This window comes from Dasypus novemcinctus, chromosome 3, assembly GCF_030445035.2.
Source record: "Dasypus novemcinctus isolate mDasNov1 chromosome 3, mDasNov1.1.hap2, whole genome shotgun sequence".
Taxonomy (NCBI): domain Eukaryota; kingdom Metazoa; phylum Chordata; class Mammalia; order Cingulata; family Dasypodidae; genus Dasypus; species Dasypus novemcinctus.
This window is the reverse complement of record NC_080675.1, coordinates 27,743,991-27,763,631: the sequence shown is the minus strand read 5'-3', so window position 1 is coordinate 27,763,631 and position 19,641 is coordinate 27,743,991. Positions and strand designations below refer to the sequence as shown.

The 19,641-nt window shown below is 34.6% G+C and overlaps 1 protein-coding gene across 9 annotated transcripts in view; it reads right to left on the bottom strand.

Annotated features, from left to right (window-relative positions):
* CEP128 (centrosomal protein 128) overlaps nt 1–19,641 on the bottom strand; it is a 478,155-nt gene that overhangs the window by 324,469 nt on the left and 134,045 nt on the right. For all 9 annotated transcript variants that reach the window (XM_058292841.2, XM_058292852.2, XM_058292854.2 and 6 more), the window contains one exon: nt 12,107–12,258. In XM_058292841.2, coding sequence (XP_058148824.1) covers nt 12,107–12,258 — 152 coding nt within the window. The remainder of the gene's footprint in view (nt 1–12,106; nt 12,259–19,641) is intronic.

Below are 19,641 nucleotides of genomic sequence, written 5' to 3'. Positions count from 1 at the left end.
TTTGCATACAATTTTTTGGATGGACATAAGATTTCATCCCATGGGTAAATACCTCTGAGTATGATTGCTGGATCAAATGGTAAGCCCATGTTTAACTTCATAAGAAACTGCCAAACTCTCTTCCAAAGTGGCTGCACCATTTGCATTTTTACCAACAATGAATGAGTGTTCCTATTGTTCCACATTCTTGCCCAACATTTATTATTTTCAGTGTTTTGGATTTAAGCCATTGTAATAAGAGTACAGTGGCATTTTATTGTTAATTTTGTAATTCCCTAATAACATATGATGCTGAGCATCTTTTCATACTTTTATTTGCCATCTTTATATCTTCTTTGCTGAGGTATCAGATATTTTGACCAATCTGTAATTCAGCTGCTTAGTTCTTATTATTGAGTTTTAACAGTTCTATGTATATTTAAAATCCTTTATCAGATATGTGTTTTGCAGGCATATGACTTCTAGTCTGAGACCTGTCTTTTTACTTTTCTTAACAGTGCTTTCACAAAGAAGTTTTCATTTTTAATGAAGTCCAGTTTATCCATTTTTGATTTGGTGTTACATCCAAAAGTCATCATCAAACCCAAAGTTAGTCACCTAGATTTACTCATATATTATCTTCTAAAAGTTGTATAGTTTCTTGTTTTACATTTAGGCCTATGAGTTAATTTTTATGAAAGGTGTAAGGTCTATATCTATAATCATTTTCTCACATGTGAATGTTCCAGCACCATTCACTGAAAATACTACCATTTTTCCATTGAATTGCCTTTGCACCATCATCAAGGATCAACTGACTACGTTTGTCTGGGTGTTTTAAATACTACTGGGCTTTCTATTACACCCATTGATCTATATGCGTAAGCTTTTGCCAGCACCACTCTGTCTTGAGCACTGTAGCTTTACAACAAGTCTTGAAGTTGGGTAGTGTCAGGTCTTTACCTCTGTTGTTCTTCAGTACTTGTAGCTATTCTGAGCCTTTTGCTTTCCCATATAAACTGTAGAATCAGTTTGTCAATATTCATAAAATAACTTGCTAAGATTTTTATTGGTAATGCATTAAATTTATAAATCAAGTTGGGAAGAATTGACATCTTAATATTTCTATTACTTTTGTTTGAGAATTTTTTTTAAATTTATTGAAGTATATCACTCACAAGATTCTTTAATTAATAGAGGTAGAATTTTCTCAAGTACTTTAACTCTTTCTATTGAGATAATGGTATGATTTTTTCTATATTAATTTAATAATATTAAACCAGTCATGAACTCCTGAAATAAACTAAAAAGTTATGATATATATATATAAAGAAGATAGCAGGCCCTTTCAGATATACGTATTGTGAATATTTTCTTCCATGGCTTTTTATTCTAATGGTCCCTTGCACTGAGTAATTTTGAACTTTGCCAAATACCAATTTATAATCTTTGCTCACCTATGATCCACACTTTCGGTGTCCAAGCTAAGATATCTTTGCTTACCCTAAAGTTGTGAAGATTTGTCTTAAAAGTTTTCACTTGGAGGTAATGATTTTTTTTTAATTGTTTTATATTTATCCCATATTTGCTTGGCAGTTATATTATATATTCACTCACTCTTCTTTTACTGTTTACCCTAAAGATTACTACATACACCCTTAATTACTACATACAACCTTAATTTAATAATAAATAAAACAAATTAGCACTTTTAGAATTCAATAAACCTTAGAACTAACGACTTTAAAACACTTTAATTCAACATACTCTCTCCTTCATAACACAGTATTATTATTGCATATTTTAGTTTCATAGTTTAAATACACCATTATTGTATTCTTGAAGTAAATCTTTATTTTGATTCTACAAAATTTTTATTCCATCTATTGTCTTGATTACTTGCTGCATCTTCATTCTATCTCCTTAAAAAGAAATCCCTTCAGCATTTTCCTTAGTGCAGTTCTGCTGAAATTGAATTCATCAATTTTTGCTGTCTAGAAATATCTTTTTTTCACATTCATTTTTAAAGGATATTTTTCACTGGGTATAAAATTCTAGATTGACAATTTGCTTTCAGCACTCTGAAGATATCTTTTCCATTTTTCTTGTTCCTATTTTTACTTTTTAAGGTAAAGAATCTTTTTCCTTCCTTTTGAGATTTTTCTCTTTATCTTTACTTTTAAGTAACGTACAATTGATATGTCTAGTAATTTTCATTGTATTTCTCTTGCTTGGGGTTCTGAAAGTTTCTTAAATAAGTGGAATGATGTCTTATCTTTTTTTTTTTGTCTTTTTTTTTAATGTTACATTCAAAAAATGAGGTCCCCATATACCCCCACCCCCTCACCCCACTCCTCCCATAACAACAACCTTCTCCATCATCATGGGACATTCATTGCACTTGGTGAATACATCTCTGAGCACTGCTGCACCACATGGTCAACAGTCCACATTATAGTTTACACTCTCCCCCAGGCCACCCAGTGGGCCATGGGAGGACATACAATGTCCGGTAACTGTCCCTGCAGTACCACCCAGGACAATTCCAAGTCCTGAAAATGCTCCTACATCATATCTCTTTTTCCCACTCCCTACTCTCAGCAGCTACCATGGCTACTTTCTCCATGTCAGTGCTACATTTTCTTTGATTATTAATCACAATAGTTCATGAATAGAATATCAGTAAGTCCACTCTAATCTATGCTCTATTCTTCCATCCTGTAGACCCTGGAATGGTTATGTCCACTCCACATCTATATTAAGAGGGGGCTTAGATTCCACATGGATGCTGGATGCAATTCTCCTGCTTTCAGTTGTAGGCACTCTTGGCTCCCTGGTATAGTGGTTGACCTTCATCTCCATGTTAGCTAGCTGGGGGAAGTCCAATAAACCAGAGGGTAGCAGCTGCAAGTCTTTTGAGGTTCAGAGCCTGGCTATCACATGGACAGACCAGAGATTCAGGTCCCCTGAGTATACACTAAACCCCAGCGCCAACCACAGGTCTGGTAAAAGTAACAGGAGAGGCTTAGATCATATCTGAGTCCAACTCCATCACACTCAGGAACACAAACTCCAAATTAGAGCAACTGACATGGCACTGAACTCCATCTGCCATTACCATAGAACCTGTGGGTCCCTGTAGCCCTCAGAAGAACCAATACCTGGGGTTGCATCTACTTTAGCTGTCTCTGGGACTTTGCTGAGGTGTGCATAAGGGTGACCCCTCTGATGACCTCCCAGCTCTTTTTTTTTTTCTTTTTTCTTTACGTCTTTATTTTTTTAATATTACATTAAAAAAATATGAGGTTCCCAAATATCCCCCACTCCCCTCTCCCCTCTCCTCCCCCCATAACAACGATCTCCTCCATCATCATAAGACATTCATTGCATTTGGTGAATACATCTCTGAGTACCGCTGCACCTCATGGTCAATGGTCCACATCATAGCCTACATTCTCCCACAGTCCACCCAGTGGGCCATGGGAGGACATACAACGTCTGGTAACTGTCCCTGCAGCATCACCCAGGACAATTCCAAGTCCCGAAAATGCCCCCACACCTCATCTCTTCCTCCCATTCCCTACCCCAGCAGCCACCATGGCCACTTTCTCCACACCAATGCCACATTTTCTTTGATTACTAACCACAATAGTTCATGAATATAGTATCAGTAAGTCCACTCTAATCCATACTCTATTTCTCCATCCTGTGGACCTTGGAATGGTTGTGTACACTCCACATCTATATTAATAGGGGGCTTAGATTCCACATGGATGCTGGATGCAATCCTCCTGCTTTCAGTTGTAGGCACTCTTGGCTCCCTGGTGGGGTGGTTCACAATGTCTCATATGCCTCTTATTAACTTTTCTATATTTTTTTCTATCTGCAACTGAGAATACATATTTTTTTCTGACTGGTTCAGTATTTCTTCCTTAAACTGTGTTAACTTGGGAGCAGAAGTGAGGAAATCAGCAGACATTCTTTCCAACAAAACAATCATTTAACTGGTGAAAATTATAATTTAAAATAAGTCTCTGAACATTATCCAAGTGCAAAGAACAAATGGAGAAATATTTATATATTAAATCTCAGTAAGAACAATGTGACTTTTAAGCCACTGCATGTTCCCATCCAGTACCCCTCCCCAACTCAGTGTGACTGAAGCTCATTTAGGTATGGCCAAGGAGAAAGGGTTTCCTGTCCTACCAAATCCCAGTCTAGGGCTAAGCTTTCCCTCACAGAGGGGCAGGCACCCAGGTCATTGTTACATAATCCTATTATAGCTGGCACAGACAAAATGATTGTCACTCCCTTCCCTCAACCAGCCAAGAGTTGTAGGGTAGAAGACAAGGCACTCTGAGAACAGTAGTCCCTGATCTCCCCCACTTCAGCCCACCTGTACATTAAAGATCAAACAACAGAAGTGGCAAGCTCAGAAGATCATGGGCTAACATTCTCATCCAGCACCTCACTCATAGAGCAGGGGTATTTCTCTGGGAGAAGTCAGCTACAGTCCCTGCCCCCAGCTCAAATGCAATGGCACAGAGGTTCTTCTTAAGAGGAAGATGGAGGCCATAAGAACAGACAACATCACTCAAAGAGTGCTGTTGGAAACAATGGGGAGCTTGGGGTTGAGCAATTAAGAAGCTGGTAATTCCATAAGACTATTAGCAACAAGTGAAATGGTAGACCAGAATATAAGTTTAATACAGGGAACCAAGGAAAGAGACAGCTAAAAAGAGGTCTCTTGGTATCAGAGAAAGCACCAAAGCCTGGCAAAACCCTACCACATCAAGCTGGCCCAAATTTAATTGGATAAGACTGTGAAGGAATTTATACCTCAGAGCAATTAGCTAGTAATTAGTAGAGGCTAACAATTGGATGAGATAAAACAGAAAAATACAAGAGGAAAGGCATAAGCTGAGAACTGAACTCCTGGGCAAAAAGAAACCAGAAATTGATGATTTGGAAAATCCTGGCTTCTGGTAAGTCCCTAGAAAGTAGGGCCCCATGTGAGGACTTAACTGAATGTGGAACTAGTCAGCAATTTCATTGCAAGTTAGGATTAGAAATGTAGTTATCCAGGAAGGATATGTAAAAACGTCCTATTGTCTGACAGTTGTAACCCATGTATGCAAAACCTACAAGACTTTTGTGAGATCTGTATGAAGAGAACCACAGCCAACCTGGACTAAGAGGGACAAAAAATAGGCAGATTGAAGAAAAATGACTTCAAATGCAGAATTATAGAAGCTGAGCTCTAGACTGAAGCATGTTGTCAGGCCAGGAGAGCAGGTCCACCCATGTGTGTGGAAAGAGTGACTATGCCCTGGAGCTTGGACTGCTCTCCCATGCTTCAGAGAGGGTACAGCACATTTCCTGGGTATTGAGGAGTTTGGTTGCCATCCCACTGTTCTAATGGGTTGAACCTGTGCCACAGAGATTGGGGAGAGTATGGCCATCACCCCATTGTTCTCAGAGGGTGAGGTCTAGAGTTTGGCCATCACCCAAATGCTTGATAAGGATAGAACCAATAACATTGCCAATGGGTAAGCCCTTAGAATGGGTGGGCTCCTTCAAGCCCAAGGACAAGAAACCATGGTTCCATAGATGACTCTCAGACTTTAAAATCTAATGGAGTATGCCCTGCAGGTTTTCAGAACTGTTCAGAACCTGTGACCCATTTTCCTTCCAGCCAGAATTTTATGGGAAGGTCAGGGAAAGAAGCAAAGAGAACCCTGTGACCCCACTATCCTGACCATTGATAACTGAACCATTGGAATAACGGCTGACCCAAAGACAACCATGTGCAAATGGCTCAAGTTTTCAGTCTTTGTAATGAATAATTTCAATGTGGACATAGAGACAGTGTGGTAATGTATATGAAATTATTGTTCTCCAGGAAGCCCAGCAGGGCATCTGACAAGATATTTTCTTGACTCCCTTGTAAGAAACTCCCATCGGAACATATCTCCTTTTCTTATAATCTAGACAGAACAAAGAAATATACTTGGAAAATGTGACATAATAAAGGAATCATTAAATATTCAAAACCACTATGTCACTGCTTTGGATTTTCAAGCACCAAATATGCATTTACATTTGAGGATATTTCAACCATTTTCTCTTCTGATTGCTCTTTGCTTTCATATATGTCTTTGTAGCCTTGAACGAAAGGAGTCATCTTAGTGCAGTAGAAATAGAGGCACCCATGCCCATTTTCTAAGGTTCAGAGCTCTTCTCCACCATTCTCTATTTTAAGCCTTTTTATGATTCTGCCCGCCCATGCTGAAGAGGCCTGGCTTTCTTGACAAACCAACAGTTCTGTGCTAAATGGAAGTTCAATGACTGTCACTTTATTTAAGGCAAGGATTGTGCTGCTTTCATCTGTGTATTCCTAGATCCTAGAATCACACCCAAGACCTAATAGACCCTAAATCAAAATGAACTGAATGAAAATAGTTATTCTCATTGCCAATTAGAAGATACAAAAGCAGAACATAAAACCTGAAACCAAACTACATATTAAATTATATAATCTAAGCATACATATTGCTAGATGCCTAATAAAATTCTTTAGAGTAATTTTTTTTAAAGTGTCTACTCTCCTGTTAAATCCTATCTGGCTCTAAATTTCATATATATATATATATATATATATATATGATGTATTTCAGTTCTAGGATTTCTATTTGATTCTTTCTATAATTCCCCACTTTCTGCTAGAACTAATCATCTTATTTAATTACTTAACATATTAATAACCATTATTTTAAATTCATATCCGATAACACCAAAATCTGAATAGTTTATATGCCTTGTTTCTGTTATTTCTTTTCTCTTGCTCTTTGGTAGTGTGGTTTGATTTCCTCATATGCCTGCTAAGTTTTAATAAATGCTAGACACTGTCTCATAAATGACAGAAATAATATGAAGTTCTGTATGATAATATCTTCCTTCCCAAAAGATATACTTTTGTTTTGATAGGCAGTCATGGTGGTGACAAATCATGTCAAAGTAGACTGAGATGTGCTACAGTCCTTGTAATCATTAGTGGATTTTTTATTTCACCCCAACTCCTAAGCCCTTTGGGCATCCCAACTAGAAGTATGGGATGATTACCAAGGCTTCTCCTCTTCAGTGGATTGGTAAGACTGTCATAAGCTCTGCTCAGTTTATGAATCAGAAAACACTTCAAGGGAAAAGTGGTGATAAATGTCAGACCCACTAGAGTCTACACTCCCTTCCTCACCAGTACACTTGGACTCTCCTGTCCTCACCGCCTAAACAGTTCTCCGATGCCTTCAAACAGGTACCTAAAAAGACATATTATCCAGATTCTATAATTTTTCTCAATAGGGAGTTTGTGCTGCAACAAACTAGTCTATCATTACCAAAAGCTCTTCCTTTTTAACCAGAATTTCCTTAAATTTGGCTAATTTGTTAATCTTCCACAAGAAAGGAAGCTAGAGATTAATATCTTACTACATATTTCTCAAAATTAAATATTGTATAATACAAACACAAAGTTAAGCCAAATGCAGTGTTAGAAACAATGCATTTAACATGTGGGAAAACTTGCTGATATCGAATTTTGTTTGTATTAGCCTATTAAAAACTAAAAGAATATTTTCTTAGAACAAATGAATGTTTTACTTTTATTTTCTACAGAGATAATTTGTACTATTTCAACCTTTTAAGAGCATAATGGGCCTGTCTGACTTATTTGTTTAAGGCTGAGGACAATCTCTTTTTATGCCCTTGTAGAAAGCTACCTGAAAACAAACTAAAAAACTTAAAACGATATACTATCAAATTAAAATCACTCTAATCACTCTATAAACACTACAGAAATAATCATGAACAGTTAATAAAATCTAACTCCCTTTTAATGAGGATTATTCAAGAAATTATTAACTGCAAGATTAATTCATTAAAGATCACCCATTTTTCTGCAGCAAGTCCTCCAATAATTAACCCCAAAGCCATATTTATCTTTATAATTATTTTAAATATTAAATCTACATATAGCTTTAAGCTATCAATACCTAATTGTTTCCTGAGAAGCTTTCAGTTTCTCCCTCTTCTCCTCTCTCATGCATAGGTGTGTGAACATAAATACAGATAAGGATCTCAAAGGCCTACGTACTTTATATGTACGAAAACATGATGGAGAAATTATTTTAGAAAATAACGCTAAGAGGTAAATAAAGAAACTTGAAAATGGACATTTTTATTCTTAAATTGTGTATTTATTGGCCACATTAAAATGATAAACTTTAATAAATATTACTGATATTTTAAAGACCAAATTAAAATATTTAGTACATTTCTTCTTTCTGCATTTGTGTAATATTCATGAAACTTACAGAGTAAGAGAAAATTGTAAAACCGTTTTTCCTCACAATTCCTAAAACTCCTATTTCTCCATATAGATGAATGATCTGAGAATTAAACTAAGTGTTCTAGGAAGTGCAAAGGTTAGTTTTAGCATTCTCATTTGTAGAGCATCCTTACCATTAGTCATCCTTATGAAGAATTCAGAGTATACAACATTGATGGACCTAGCAACTTTGCCCTAATGTCAGAGTAAACTTGGTTAATACAGATGCAGACCTCATGTCAACTAGGTTCTCCAGTTTTAGCCTCCCTCTGTCTATATAATTTTGTTGCCAATATTTAAATATTTTAATAATATAATCTGGGTACTAAAAATTACTCACCACTTAAGTAATTTCTTATTTTACAATGTACACCTGGATAAGGAAGAAATTATTAAGATTAAAAATAAGGTAGATCAGGAAATTACACCCAGAGTAATTAAGGTCTCAGACATTAGGTGTCTAAGACAGCCTTAATCTTTTGGTACTAAAAATAGTAATAAGAAGTGCATTACTGCCACAGTAAAGTGGCCAGCTTTACAGAAGATATGCAAGAACAAAAACAGTTTATGCTAAAAGTATAGTAAAAGGAAAAACCATCCTTTTGTTTCTATTGTAGTAATTATCAAAGTTATTAATTATCATTTATTTTCTCCAATACCACTCTTTCTAGTTTTAATAGCAAATTCCAACATTATAGTCACAAGTTACTGCTAATGAATAATCATATCAGTTGTCACTCAATTATCACTTTTAATATTTAACCTAAATCACGTGTAGTACCTCTTCTTCTTTCTTTGAAGTTCCTCATTGCATTTAAAAGTAAAAAAAAAAATTTTTTTTTCCAAGAAGAATAAATTGTTAGAAGTTGGAAGCAGAGATTAAATCAGGGATCAAGTATGCTTAGAATTCTTGTAAATATAAATAGCCTATCAAGGTTAATGATATTCAACTTCAGGTGAGAAAAAGGAAAAAATGCACTTATTATTTTCTATGCATATACTAATTTAAGGTCTTAGGTATAATTTAAAAGGTAAATTATGCAAACTCAAATGGAGTCTCCATTTGAGTTTTTATAAAAGCTATTTTCATTGTTTATCCACAATGTAAAGCAACTGCTTAAAATACATATTCTACTTCAACAAAAGCTAAAACAATTAGTAAACAGCAAAAGCCCTCTTTAATATTGATAATTCTTCCATAAATTAATGTGCCTTTAAGAAATGACTGGGGAGCAAATGTGGTTCAGGTGGTTGGGCACCTACTTCCCACATGGGAGGTCCTGGGTTTTGTTCTCAGTGCCTCCTAAAAACAAAAACAAACAACGAGCAAACAAATGAAAAAACCAACTTGGGGGAGGCTATGTGGCTCAGTGTTAAGCATAGGTTTCCCACATATAAGTCCTGGGTTCAATTCCCAGCCCCAGCACCTCAAAAAAAAAAAAAAAGAAATGACTGGACAACAAAGGTTAGCTTTAAAGTATAACTATAAAATTTTTCTACAGTATATTATTTCAGTCAACAAATAGAAATTGATGACATAATATGGTAAGATATTATATAAGGAACTTAGAGATAAGACCTGGTTCTTGACTCTTTCCAGTTTATGATCTGAAAAGGGATAGAAGTCTTTGATTCATAAGTGTCTCCTAGAATGTCACAAGTTTGAATAATATCAGTATATACTGATAAATGGTCCAAGCAAAATCTGGTTAATGGTAATTTCTTCCACAGATAAAAAATGTCTTTTTATGATTTCTATTTCAAAGGCAACTGGGAAAAAATTTGTTTCATCTTCAAGATGGGATTTTTCCTGGAAAGTGCAATAAACTCAAACCTACAGCAATGCAGAACTTTCTGTATCAATTTCAAAATGTCAGCTGCACAGGGATAGGGAAATCTGCCTGTGCCTGTCACTGACATTCCAGAAATATTTAACACATAAGTAAATGTTCCAACTTCTTTCCATTTTGTTTTTCACACTCAAACCTATATCACAATCCAAACTAATCCAAGAGAACTCAATTCTTCCCCTAACCATTGAAAATATCAAAGCTATTAAATTAGGACAAAGAGAAAACCAGGCTCCTTGAATGCGAGCACTATTAGGCTATTATAAACAATTTTTAAAAGGCAGTGTGGCAGTTTGATATTATTTATAAATTACAAAAAGATATATAGATTGTGTGTGTAAACTGGTCTGTTCCTCTGGGCATAACCCTTTGACTATATTAGATTCAGGTGAGACATCAGATTAAATTATGTTAAGATTAGGGCTTTGATTCAACCATGTCATTAGGGCTTGCAGAGTTGAGTCCCCACCCCCTTAATGGGCTGATAAAACATACCCTCACCCAAAAGTGGACACACAGAGAAGAAGAATACAGAGGGAGAGATACAGTTCATTAGACATGGCAGAGGCCCTGGAAAAAGAGACGAGCCTGATAGTCAACATATAATTATCATGGCTCTGAAAATATTTGATATGTATTTATTAAACATAAAATGGGCTTTGTAAAGAGCATGTCAATATCTCATTATCTTTATAATTTGAATACTGAACCAAATCTAAAAGATATTTTCTATTGATGCTTTGATAAGATAAAAGAGAAATTCAGACTAGAGTAACACTAAATACTTCCTTCAGGTTATGTAAAATTAAGTGCTTCTAATAACAATTTTCTACCTTTTACTATAATTTAGGAAATCTTCCAAGTGTGACAACATTACAATTAGAACACAACTTCACTAAAAAAAAAGGATAGAGGGAGGATGAATATATACCTATTTATAAATATATCATACATATCTGATCTAATTTGCATAACTGTCATTGGAATTAAGCCCATTTCCTTTTGATGAAGTTTTTCCTATGATTTTTAAAAAATATTTTCTGATAATTATACCATCTACACTAGATAAACGGCAAGCAGGAAACAGTTCTCTAGTTACACTTCATTCAAAATTACCACATCATTTGTGATTACTATACAACTCTATATTAGTGAAGGCATCACTACTCTACTTCATGCAGAACAGTTGGAGATTTGAAAACCTTTTTGGTTCTGTCTTAGTATGCAAGCCCTGCCTCACATCACAAGGATATCCACTCCTTTCTCTTCTGGCCTCCACTGACTTCTAGCTTCTGGCTCCGCCCTATGACTTTTTCTATCTCAGAATTTCTTTGCATATAAAGGTCTCCAGTAATCTGGATTAAGACCTACCCTCATTCAGTTGGGCCACACCTTAACTAAAATAACATCTTCAAGAAATCCTATTTACAATGGGTTCAGACCCACAGAAATGTGTGTTAAGATTAAAAACATCAAAATTGGGGAACAGTATTCAGTCAACCACAAGTTCCAAAGAAATAACATTTTTTGCTGTGCCTTCTGCCAGTTTCACCCCCAAAATAAATAATAATCCATGGTTGTCTCAGAGAAGAAAAATATCTTCTGTCTGTAGGCACGATGCTATTTAAAAAAGAATATTTTCAAGTTTAATACTAGCAAAAGATAGGAAATAATGGAGGAAGAGTCCAGGTTCCTAGCTTTGGGGGCTCAATGAAAGAGAAAGGAATACATAGGAATTTCTATATACAAAGAAAATAGTCACAAACATAGATTTACATTATCTGATCCCAAACTACAGTTCATAAAATAGCACAATTTTTATATTAAATTTTACTAAGCAATTTTGAAAACAAACTAAAGTCCAGGAATATGTGTTTTAAAAAGGCAAAGTCACCTCTACTTGTACTGCAAAATATGCTTTCTCCTTGTCTTTTTGCTCCATACATCGCTTCACTTCCTCTAACTCAGATGCCATTGTGTTGAAGTTCAACTGCACGCGCAAATCTGACATCTGCTTCTCCAGATCCTGTTTTTCCTGTTCAGTGCCTTAAGAGAAAAGATGTATAGTTAGACAGTTGTTCTTTTTTAGAGGAAACTGTACTTTCAATTGGTAGCCTTGATGTTTTAATATTCTATCTAATATAATCCACTTCTTGACAGGGCTCCAACTGGAAAATATAAAACTTTGTACATAAATGCATTTATTTATTTTATAAAACCATGTACTTTATTTTGTAAATATAGGTATATGTATATATGCATGTGCCTGTGCATATGTGTCACCCTAAAATATGTGTATACATATATTTGATACACATTTCATAATATAGATACCATATGGAGAGGTATAACATTAAATACAGAAGCAAAAAATAGATAAAGATGTATGTATAGATTTATATAAATATGTATGTATTAAGAAATACATATACGGTATAAGAAAATATATTTTGATATATGTCTATACATATAAAACATTAGTATGGATATATACATACATATATACTTAATAAATATAATGAAAAATAGCAAAATTAAAATATTTAAAATATAAACAGCTTTATAAATACTCTCTTCCCAAACTCAGAGGATCATCTCATGTATTCAAATTTGAAGAATGCATGCCATAAGTCTGTAAAGCATAGCAGTTAAAAGATTAACTTCTGGGGAAGAAAAGCTTTGGGTTTTACTAATCCCTCATGTGCGATCTTGGCCAAGATAATCTCGTTCTTCTTCAGTTTTTTGTTTTAATTAAATCATTAAAATATAAATATGAATAGCAATCTTGTCATAGAATAGTAGTAAGAATTAAAGATTATCTGAAGTTATTAGCATAATGCCTTGTATGTAGTAAGAACTCAATAAATAAATTGTCATGAGAGGTTTTAATCAAGATAATAACATGATTAGTTTGTGTTTTAACAAGGGCTCTTTAGTAGAAGTATGGAAAATATATTACAGAGGAACCAAAATAACATGAGACAAGCAAAAAGAGTAATAAGCACAGAGAAACAAAGCATGCCTAAACTGAGACAGAGGGAATAAGAAAAGAATGGGGCAAAGTCAAGAAATACCAGGGCCTATAAATAGCCAGGATGTGGGAAGTAGTTAAAAGGAGGAAGGGGAAAATTCCATATATTCTTTGTGTTTTAGGCCTGTGTGTCTGGATAGAGGATGATGACATCAATTGAGACAGGAAATAAAAGCAGGTTTTGAGGAAAGGATGGATAAGTTTCAGAATTGTTGATTAAAAATTCAGTGGGGAGGGCGGCAGACTTGGCCCAGTGGTTAGGGCCTCCATCTACCACATGGGAGGTCCGTGGTTCAAACCCAGGGTCTCCTTGACCCGTGTGGAGCTGGCCCATGCTCATTGCTGATGCGTGCAAGGAGTGCCGTGCAACGCAGGGGTGTCCCCCGTGTAAGGGAGCCCCACATGCAAAGAGTGCGCCACACAAGGAGAGCCACCCAGCACGAAAGAAAGTGTAGCCTGCCCAGGAATGGTGCCGCACACATGGAGAGGTGACACAACAAGATGACACAACAAAAAGAAACACAGATTCCCGTGCCGCTGACAACAACAGAAGTGGACAAAGAAGACGCAGCAAACAGACACAGAGAACAGACAACCAGGGTAGGGGGGGAGGGGAAAGAAAATAAATAAATAAAATAAATCTTTAAAAAAAAAATTTAGTGGAACTGTATATGGAGATGTTCAGTAAACAACTCCATCTGGAGGGCTAAAGGTTAGGAGGGTGACTGGAGCTAGATTTAAAGATAAGCATTTACAGGTGATGGCTAAAACATAAGATTAAATTAAAACCCTCAACCAACGAGAAGTACAAAATGATAAAAGCCATGAATAGAAGAATAGACAACAGCAATATTTATAAGACAAACTGTGAAGAAGGAGAAAAGATACAGATGGGAAAAATGAAAGCAACTAAGGCAGAAAAACAGGAAAGAGTAAAACCACTGGAGTCACTGGAAGAGTTTTAAGAATGAAGACAAATAACAAGATAAATAAGGAAAGCTTGAAATTGGCTGGGGAGACCACTAGTAAAAATAGCAAGGTAGAGGTAGAAGTCATTTTGTATTAGGAAGAGGAAAAAATGATAGCTAGAGACAATAAGTTATGATTTCTAACAGAATTGTTTTCAAATAATACAAGTGTTTTATAAAGATGAAAAATCTAGACTTATTAAAGGAAGGTAAAGAAGTCCATTACCACATTGAAATCAGATTTTTTTTTTCTTTAAACCTGGTAAGTAATTAAGAAAAGTGATATTCTTTATTCCTCAAAGACTTTCACCAAAAAGGACTAGATTTTACAAAGTATCAAAACAAATTGCAAATGGGCCACAGATGTTTTATTCCAATAAACAAGAACTCTCATTTTTATAAAAATTCACTGAATAATAGTTTAGGATTAACTTTTCAATATAAATTAAAAGATTGATGTCAAATCATATTTATGTTACAATTTATCATAAGAAAATATTAGGATGACTATGTCAAAACTTGTCAACTTCTAAAGATTTCTGGCAATGTGAAAATTCTAGGTTAGAATTATGTGTAGGGAACCTGCAAAAATATTTGCCTTCGCTGAATTTACTAATATATACAATGCTTCCAAGAGTTTTGCCAAAAATGTGGATATCCAAATAAGAAGTCTCATGACTGAAATAATTTACAAACTGACAATCTGGACTAGAATATTAGAAACTATTATAAAATGTGGCTATCACCTTCTTGTTAAATCTAAATTTTGAAAAAGAAATATATCTAGTGTCATTAAATTCCAAAACCTAAATCAATACCTCCACTGTTTAGGTATTCTAATATTACTCAAACAAAAAACTTTCCCAATGCACATTAAGACATTAAGAAAAAGTCAGCCATATAGCTCACAGATTAATGGCCACATCTGGCAGTTGCTTTATTTTTGTTACCAGTCTCCAGATTAAAATAAGATAGGTTCTCATTTTAGTTATTTAGACATACTGAAAATTGGGATAAGAGAGTAAGAATGACAGGTATATTTACAAGTTCCACATTTTCTGTATTGAAATATCAGCACCCCACTCCCAGTACCAAAATTTGTTTTAGTTTCCTAAGCTGCGTAAAGCAAATACCATAAAATGGTTCAGGTTGAACAATGGGAATTTATTAACTTATAGTTTTAAGGCCGAGAAAACATCCAAATCAAGACGATGCTTCATTCCCAAAGACTGGCTGCCAGCAATCTTTAGTTCTTCTGCAACATTGCAAGGCCATGGTGGTGTCTGCTGATCTATCCCTTCTCTTCTGGGTTTTGTTGATTCAGGTTTTCCTTCCATGGCTTCCTTTCTCTCTTCCTCTCTATATTAATTTGTTTTTTAAAGGACAAGTAAGAGGGTTATAAACATCCTGAATGAAATGGGTCATTCCTTAACTGAAGTAGCTTCATCAAAGGTCCTATTTATAATGGGTTTATACCCAATGCAGTAACTTTAAGAACATGTTTTTCTGTGGTACATACAGCTTCAAACTACCACAGGTATAATACAAAAAATCAAATAAACATGAAAATAGGCATCATCAGAAGAACTGAGGGAGAAAAAAGATATGACGTACAAAGACCAAATAGCATAACAGGAAAAAAAAAGTCCTGCATTACCAACAGTTACTTTACTTTAAATATAAATGGATTAGACTCTCCAGTTAAAAGCCAGAGAGTAGGAGAATGGATTTTAAAAAAGCACGACCAAACTATATGCTGCTTTAAGACATGCACTTTAAATTCAAAGACACAGGGAGATTGAAGTGAAAGGATAGAAAAAAATACTCCTTGCAAAAAGCAACCAAAAGAGAGATAGGGCAGCTATACTAATATCAAATAAAATAGACTTTAATCATAAACTACCACAAGGGACAAAGAAAGACACTATATCTTGATAAAGCATTCAATTTAAGAAAAAGACATAACAATCATAAATATATCTGTACCTGAGAACAGAGCCCCAAATATATGAAGCAAATATTAACAGATTTGAAGGGAGATACAGACAGTTCTACCTTAAAAGAAGTGGCTTATTGAAATAGGAGACCTCAATAAACCACTTCAATAACAGGTCATCCAGAAAGATGATAACTGAGGAAATAGAAGACTCAGATGATACTAAAAACCATTTAGTTTTAACAAACCTATATAGTACACTTTACCCAACAGGTACACAACACACATTCTTCTCTACTCCACATGGGTAGACACATGTTTTAGGCCATTTGTTTTAGGTCACAAAAAAAGTCTTAATAAATTTAAAAATCATACCATTCATCTTCTCCATTCACAATGGAATGAAGTTAGAAATCAACAATTGGAACAACAATTTGAAAATTTACAGATACGTGGACATTAAACAGCACATTCTTAAACAACCAAAGAGTCAAAGAAGAAATCACAAGGGAAATTAGGAAATATCGCGAGACAATTGTAAACCAAGGCAACATAGCAAAACAGATGGGGTGCTGCTGAAACAGTGCTGAGAGGGAAATTTATAGTTCTAAATGCTTATATTAAGAAATAACAATTTCAATTCAGAGACAAAACATGATAACTGGAGGAACTAGAAAAAGAAGTACAAATTAAACCCAAAATGAGGAGAAAGAAATAACACAGATTGAAGACAAGATAAATTAAATAATGAATAAAGAGCCAATAGAGACTCACTGAAACCAAAATTATTTTTGTGAAATTACCAACAATTTTGACAAACAGCAAGACTGGCAAAGAAAAAAGGAGAAAAGACACAAAACACTGCAATCAGAAATGAAAGGGGGGACATTACTACATACCCCACAGAAATAAAAAGGATAAGAAGATACTAAGAACAACTGTACTCCAACACATCAGATAAAATAGATGAAATTACCATGAAACACACAAACTACTGGTACTGACTCAAGAAAAAATAAAAGATCTCAACAGACCAGAAACTAATAAAACAACTGAATTATTAATTAAATCTTCCCATCAAAGAAAAGCACAAAACCAGATGGCTTCACTGGGGAGTTTTACCAAACATTCCAAGCGGAATTAATACCAGTCCTTCTCAAATTCTTACAAAAATGTGAAAAGTAAAGAGAACTTCCTAATACATTCTATAAGACCAACATCACCCCAATAACAAAGCCATATAAACATATCACAAGACAAGGAAAATAAGTATCCCTTATGAACATACATGCAAATATCCTCAACAAAATACTAGCAAAATGAATCCAACAGCACATTAAAAGAATTGTACACCATGATCAAGTGGGATTTATCCCAGGTATGCAAGAGTGGTTCAACATAAGAAAATCAATTAATGTAATACATTATACTAATACAAAGAAGGAAAAACCCACATGATTATTTCAATTGATGCAGAAAAGGCATTTGACAAAACCCAGCATTTTTGATTAACACTCAAAAATTATGACTAGAAGGGAATTTTCTCAACATGATATATCCACTAATATATACTCAATGATAAAAGACTCAAAGCATTCCTAAGATCAGAAACAACAGAAGGATGCCTACAGTTACAACTGCTATTCGACATTGTAGTGGCAGTTCTAGCCTAAGCAATTCAGCAAGAAAAAGAAATAAAAGGCACCCAAATTGGAAAATAAGAAGTACAACTTTCCCTGTTTACAGATAACATAATCCCATACATAGAAAATCCTGAAAATTCCACAAAAATGCCACTGGGCAAATAAATGGATTCAGCAAAATGTTGGCACATAAGATCAACATGCAAAAATCAGTAGTGTTTCCATATACAAGTCAGAGACAACTTGAAGAGGAAATCAAGGGGAAAAATTCATTTATATCAGCAATTAAAAGAACCAAATATGTAGGAATAAATTTAACTAAGGATATATAGGACTTATATATGGAAAACTACAAAAAAAAACTACTAAAAGAAATCAAAGACCTAGAAAAAAAACAATGGAAGGACATTCCATGTTTATTAATTGGAAAACTAAATATTGTTGTCAATTCTACCCAAGCAATTTACAGATTCAATGCAATCCTAATCAAAATTCCAATAGTCTTCTTTGTAGAAATGAAAAAAGCCAATCAAGTCAGGGGCTGAAATAGACAAAAGTCATCTTAAAAAAGAAGAATGACAGAAAGAAAGAAAGGAGAGAGAGAAATGAAAATGCTACAGTTCTATATTTAAAAGGTTACAATCAAACCAACAATAAAATGCTCATGACTGGGGGATGAACAAAGGACAAAGGTACACTTATTATTATTCTATTATAAATATTAGTATTATAGCAATAGAACACCTTTTATCACTGAAGTTCTGAGGGGAGGAAGAAGAAAGAATAGGTGCAATAAGGGACATTTTCGGAATTGGAATTGTACTCCATGATAATGCAATGACAGATAACTGCCCATTTTATCAAAACCTATAAAGTTGTGTTGTAAATGTAAACAATGATGTAAACTGTATACCATGGTTATAAAAAATGCTTCAATATGTGTTCATCAATTGTAACAAATTACCACACTTAATGAAAGAGGTTGTTACTGGGGAAAAGTGTGAGAGGGGCAAGGGTGGGGTCTATGGGAACACCCTATGCTTTTGATATAACTTTTATGTTATCCAAAACTTCTTTAGAAATAAAAAAAAAATCTCAAAACAAAAAAGAATGAAGTTGGAGGACTCAGGCATTCTAATTTTAAAAACTCACTACAAAGCTACAGTAATCAAATAGCATGGAACTGACACAATTACAGATATATAGACCAACAGAATCAAATTGAGAGTTCTGAAAAAAAAATCCACAACTATGGCCAATTGATTCAGGACAAGGAAGCCTAGTCCATTCAGTGGAAAGAACAGTCTTCAAGAAAAATGGTGTTAGGAAAATTGGATATCCATGTGTAAAAGAATGAAGGTGGACCCCTACCTCACAACATACACAAAAATCAACTTAAAATGGATCCAAGACATTAATAAAAGAACCAAAACTATAAAACTTCTAGAAGAAAACATATGGGAAGCATCTTCAAGAACTTGTGTTAGGCAATGGTTTCCAAGACTTTATACCAAAAGCACAAACAACAAAAGAAAAAATAGATAAAGGGACTTAATCAGAAAAAATCTTTTATACATCAAAGGACTTCATCATGAAGTAAAAAGACAACCTAGATAATGGCAGAAAACATTTGGAAACCACCTATCTGATTAGGGTTTAATATCCAGAATACATAAAGAAATCCCACAACTCAACAACAAAAAGATGAGCAACCCAATTTAAAAATGGTCAAAAGACTTAAATAGACATTTCTCCAAAGAAGATATGCAAATGGCAAAAAAAGCACATGAAAAAATTCTCAATACCATTAGCCATTAGGGAAATGGAAAACAATGCCACAGTGAGATACCT